Below are 5174 nucleotides of genomic sequence, written 5' to 3' on the forward strand. Positions count from 1 at the left end.
AGTACCTCCATATGGTCCTGAAGAGGTTAAAACTACCTAAAGCTTGTGGTTTTAGCATGTTAAACAAACAATATAATTGTATAGGAGAATGTTTAATTTGAAACAGACTACATAACCATGGCAAAAGTTGGCAGAACTAGCATATGTAATCAATTTCCAGCTGTGATGTTTTACCCCTAGGCTTTACCTCAACCCTATAAGGTCTGACAGAACCAATTACTAATAGAGAAAACCATTTCTGGGTAGTTTGAAAACACATCATGTGACTCTAGTTTCAGTATGACTCTATTCCTCATATTATGAACAAGTTAGCAATTAAACATACATATCGCTGTCATGCCTGTATATTTTGGTATATGCAAATGGCGTATGTTTATTCAGTAGATAACATAAGAGCAAGATCCATCAAAATTGAGGTGATGAGTGATAACTGTGAATAAACCCATTCCTACCTCAGAAGGGTTTATTCACATTTTGTAAACCTGTTGTAATTTCAGCCCAATGATACAGTTTACTGCAAGAAGTTTGTCCTGTATAATGCAAAGTTAATCAGTGATATTTATTAAAAGTCACCTCAATTATTTTCTGATAAGGATGGTTGAAAGTAACCCTCATTCAGACTTATGCGCTATGAAATCAACTTCAGAGACCCTTGGTATCATTTACTGAACCACTCAGGCAAATTTGGCATGCTTCTATAAGACTGAATAACCTTCAGAGCGTTGCACACTTTGCAGTAGTATGTGGCCCAGGTATGAACCCGAACAGGTTGAAACCAGGTTCTCCAGCTGAAATATGCCTGGTATCTTTTATCATCCCTGTCCAGCTCCAGGATATAATTAGCCAGGTCTTGGGGAGAAGAGAAGTCATCTACATGAATAAATGAATCTTTTGGAATAAAACGTTCATAGTTTTTGCGGGTTGGCCCCATAACAATTGGTACCGTGCCTGACATAAAGGCATTATTCCAGAGCTTCTCAGTGATATAATCCTTATCTTTTGAATTCTCAAACGCAAGGTAAAACTTATATTTTGATAATACATGAGATAGATTTTGCCTGGACAATGGCATGTGATGCCGTCCATATATGTCAACGTCCATGTATTTCTTCAGTTTTTCATAATATTGAAAACGATCATAGGTTCGATTCCAGTTACTGACGACCCAAGCCACCAGTTTCGATTTTACTGAAATAATGAAATTTTGGGGTGTATCAAGCTTCTCTAGCCAGCCATAAGGAGTGAATATGTCAGAATCAACCTTATAAGACATTGTAAGGTTAATAAGATTATCCATCATTGCCAAGTTTGGAGAGTGGCTTGGTGCCTCGAGATTGAACCACACCCAATACTGCCTTACAGGTCTTGGGATCGGGGGTAATAAGTCTCTGGAGACACTGACATCTCTGTGATGTATAACTACTGCATCTGCTGACTGATAAAGACTACGGTTGTCTGAAAACACACAATCACTGCTTTCAGCAGTGTGCCGACACTCATCGAAAGAGAATTTTTCACCAAAGGGCCATGTCCATAGAAGAATTACCTTTCCTTTTTCAGCTCCAGAACAATTATGACGTGGGAGGATGCCATATTGTGGCTTATAACTTATGTTGATATTAAGAATGACAAAGATGAAGTAAAACATTACAGTCTGTATGATAAAAAATATAATGAATTGTGCATGATGTGATGTATTTGTCATGAACTTCATATCCAGGACCTGAAAAAATAGAAATTATTTACAGTTATTAACATGTAAATATAAAACAAATATCTATATATTTAAGTTACATGGCACAAGATTTTTGAACAGATTGTCAGCCTTCCATGATCCTACTGAAAATCACCGAGATCAAAGATCAACCTCAGCAACATTTTCCTAGAACCATAGCTAGGTTAACCTTGCACAATGCAACTCCTATTTCACAGTTTAGTGAATGAGCTCTCATGTCTTGCAGGGACTTAAGCATTGTTGACATAAAGGCATACATGTTTTAGGTACATACAGAGGATGCAAAATGACACACAATGGGACAGTGACACAATCATTCATACAATTGTAATGTCCCTTTCTTAGTTTAGTGAGTTTAGATGTGCAACACATAGATGTATATAATTAATACATGTTTAAGATGTTTCATTATTGCTTTCAGTGCATAATGAAAAATAAATCAAACCGGCAACTTTGGCCCATCAGAAAACATTGGACTGTAACACATTCAAAAAACAAATATTTTAAAAGATGAATACATTTGGCCCCAAGAACAGCTCGGTTGGCTCTGTATAAAGCATCAGTGAGATTCCTTGAAAGCCTCCTCATTGATTGCACTATGCTTTATGCAGGGACAGCTCAGCCATTCATGTTGAGGAATTTGCCAGGGATGGTCTTTTGAAAAGCCAAGAGAATTCAGGGAGTTGAAACCTCCGGTTTCTTACAATCTCTGTTACCTACTCTACTTTTAGTGAATAAGCCCAACTATGTTTGCACCCTATCATGATTTATCTAGCAGACAAGATTTTTTTTATGGAATGACATAAACATAGCACATTCCCATAGTTCTTTTTTCCATCGAATACGATAATGCCTGTTGTAAACTATGCGACCATAATGTGGTGTGAACTCCCTAATACTAAAACCACAGTACAAAGAAGGTGAAAAAAAAATCCACGGAACTAAGAAAGGGTCATTACAATTGTATGAATGATTGTGTCACTGTCCCACTGTGATGTCTTTTTTCAAAATTCCGGTATAAATAGAGACAAAGAGGTTTGGGGACCACAAGTGGGAAACAACAATTAGGTTAAATCACACATAGGTTTGGATTTCTGCTATTACATAGTCTTTAAAGAGGAAGTAAAAAATATCATTCAAATCGTGTTTCTAAAAATAAGTATAATCAATAACAATACGGTTAAATATAAAATAGAACTATAGCGTGCAAACACAATAGATTTTATTCTCGGGAGGGACTTTACTAATTCAAATGGAAGTCAAGGAGTTAAAACCTCAACCCTCAGTTTAGAGAACAGATAATTAGGGGCCTTATTCAACCGTTTTCAGAAAAAAAGAATACTAATATTGAAAAACATTTAAACGGACTTACCTCAGAATAGTTAAGATGCTTTTCAAACAGTTTCACAAGTTGGATTCCTTGTAGCTTTTAATATTACATTAAAACACATACATAGGCAAAGTAGGAAGCAATTCACAGAGAGAGGAAATACTTTCTGAACAAAGACATGGGGGCAAAACCAAGTTGATATAATCACTCCTTAGTTTGCTTTTTCCCTCCTTTCACATTATCTCACACCTATCCATTAATCTCTCTTTTTATTTCTGTGTTTTCTGTTTGTGCAAGCACTCCCCATTGGGATGTTCCCTCTTTTTTTTCTAAATACAACCCTTGCCTTACTGACATTAGTCAAACGTATACTTTTAAACCATTATGACCTGCCTCTTTTACTAACGTATTGTACAGCACGTCAAATGGTTTTTCTATTTTTAATTACATGAAAGTTCTTCAGAACCATGTATTTGTCTTGAAAAAGTTACACATCCTATATTATGCAGGGTAATTAGCTTCAGCCATACCAGTAGTGATTTGAAAATAACCATTTGGTCAAACGTAAAGCTAAAAACATGATGTGAGTCAAGACCTCTTAATAGATTAACATATGAAATATGCTGTATGCCTGTTGTTATGTATGATGTATATGCAGATGGTTGAATTAATAGATTTTTTACCGTGGGGATTTTTGCACCACAATAACTCTGTGCCTGAACTGGTTATGAGCAAGTTATACGTGCCCAAGACAGACTGGCCAGTCTGCCAATTCAGCTCACTTGTATAATACATTATTTTACTATTTTTCACATGATCTTTAAAACTTGCCTGTTTCTAACCTGTAGTTCAAGAAACTTATTTGCAGAAACTAGCCCCTTTAGTTTTACAGGTATATGCTATGAGCTATTCAAGCCAAGCCATGTGTTCAAATGATTAACAGCTACATTCACCTGAAGTTAACCTTTGAATCAAGATGATCTGTTTAAGCAAGGTCAGTGCAATGTATCATTAACCCTTTTAGTGCTAGATGGCATTCATTGCTTTAACAGACATCCCCAGGCTCTCATATGCACCTTAATTGGTATGATAGCTGAGAGGTGCCAATTAATGCCTGGGGAGATACTGCAGAATCCTTCTATATGAAATAGCGATGTCCAGTTCATGAACAAATCGTTCTTTTGGACCGATTATTTTTATCATCCCTATGAATCAGTTCAGTAGACTGAACGATTTATTTATAACCGTTCAGTCTGTGAATCATTAACCCCTTAAGGACCGGGCTAATTTTTTCTTTTTGTACCCTGTGGGACCGAGGCTGTTTTAACACTTTTGTGGTGCTTGTATTCAGCTGTAATTTTCTCCTCACCTATTTAGTGTACCCACACGTTTTATATTGTTTTTTTTTTTCAGGACAAGATGGGCTTTCTTCAGATACCATATGTTTTGATCATATCATCTTATTTACTATAAAACATGGTGAAAATTTGAAAAAAAAAACACCTATGACTTTTCTTTGAAAAATCTTTTACTCACCTACAAAAGGAAGTAAAAAAACTAGCTAAGTAGATTAAACTCTTTGTCTTGAGTTTAGAAATACCCAATGTTTTTGTTTTTTTTTGTTGTTTTTTGTAAGTTATCGGGCAATAAGTACAAGTAGCGTTTTATGATTTCCAAACCTTTTTTTTCCAAATCTGGTCATTCTGCCTCCATCTCCTCTTTGGAACATCTTTGAAGCCGGTTAACTCAATTAATCCCCATCAAACCATATATTTTTGAAAAATAGACACCCCAGGGTATTTCAAATGCTGGCATTTTAACCCTTTCCATCCACTAATTATACAACCACACTTGTCACACTTTGTAATAGTAATTTTTTTAAAAAAAAAATTCACACGAATTGTAATTTAGTTATAAATATAAAGGTCCTGGTATATGTCACTGTCAAACAACACCCCAATATGTGTTCAGCAACATCTCATGAGTATGGTGATACCCCACATGTATAGGTTTGTCAAATTGTTTGGCTGGTTAAAGGCTACGTTTGGGACATGCGTAATTCAGGTGGTCATTTGGTCATTCTGCCTCTATCTCCTCTTTGGAACATCT

The 5174-nt window shown here is 35.9% G+C and overlaps 1 protein-coding gene across 1 annotated transcript; it reads right to left on the reverse strand.

Annotated features, from left to right (window-relative positions):
• Nucleotides 1-347: 347 nt before the first annotated feature.
• LOC128467478 (3-galactosyl-N-acetylglucosaminide 4-alpha-L-fucosyltransferase FUT3-like) lies at nucleotides 348-3257 on the reverse strand. The gene is made up of 2 exons (XM_053449133.1): nucleotides 3108-3257; nucleotides 348-1723 (listed from the first exon to the last, which is right to left on the reverse strand). The coding sequence occupies exon 2, from the start codon at nucleotides 1712-1714 to the stop codon at nucleotides 659-661; it is 1056 nt and encodes a 351-aa protein (XP_053305108.1). The 5' UTR covers nucleotides 1715-1723; nucleotides 3108-3257; the 3' UTR covers nucleotides 348-658.
• Nucleotides 3258-5174: the final 1917 nt, after the last annotated feature.

Source organism: Spea bombifrons, chromosome 10, assembly GCF_027358695.1.
Source record: "Spea bombifrons isolate aSpeBom1 chromosome 10, aSpeBom1.2.pri, whole genome shotgun sequence".
Taxonomy (NCBI): Eukaryota; Metazoa; Chordata; class Amphibia; order Anura; family Pelobatidae; genus Spea; species Spea bombifrons.

Bases quoted from the DNA above. Each gene is read 5' to 3' on its own strand.
- LOC128467478 (XM_053449133.1), bottom strand. From the start codon at position 1,714: ATGAAGTTCATGACAAATACATCACATCATGCACAATTCATTATATTT.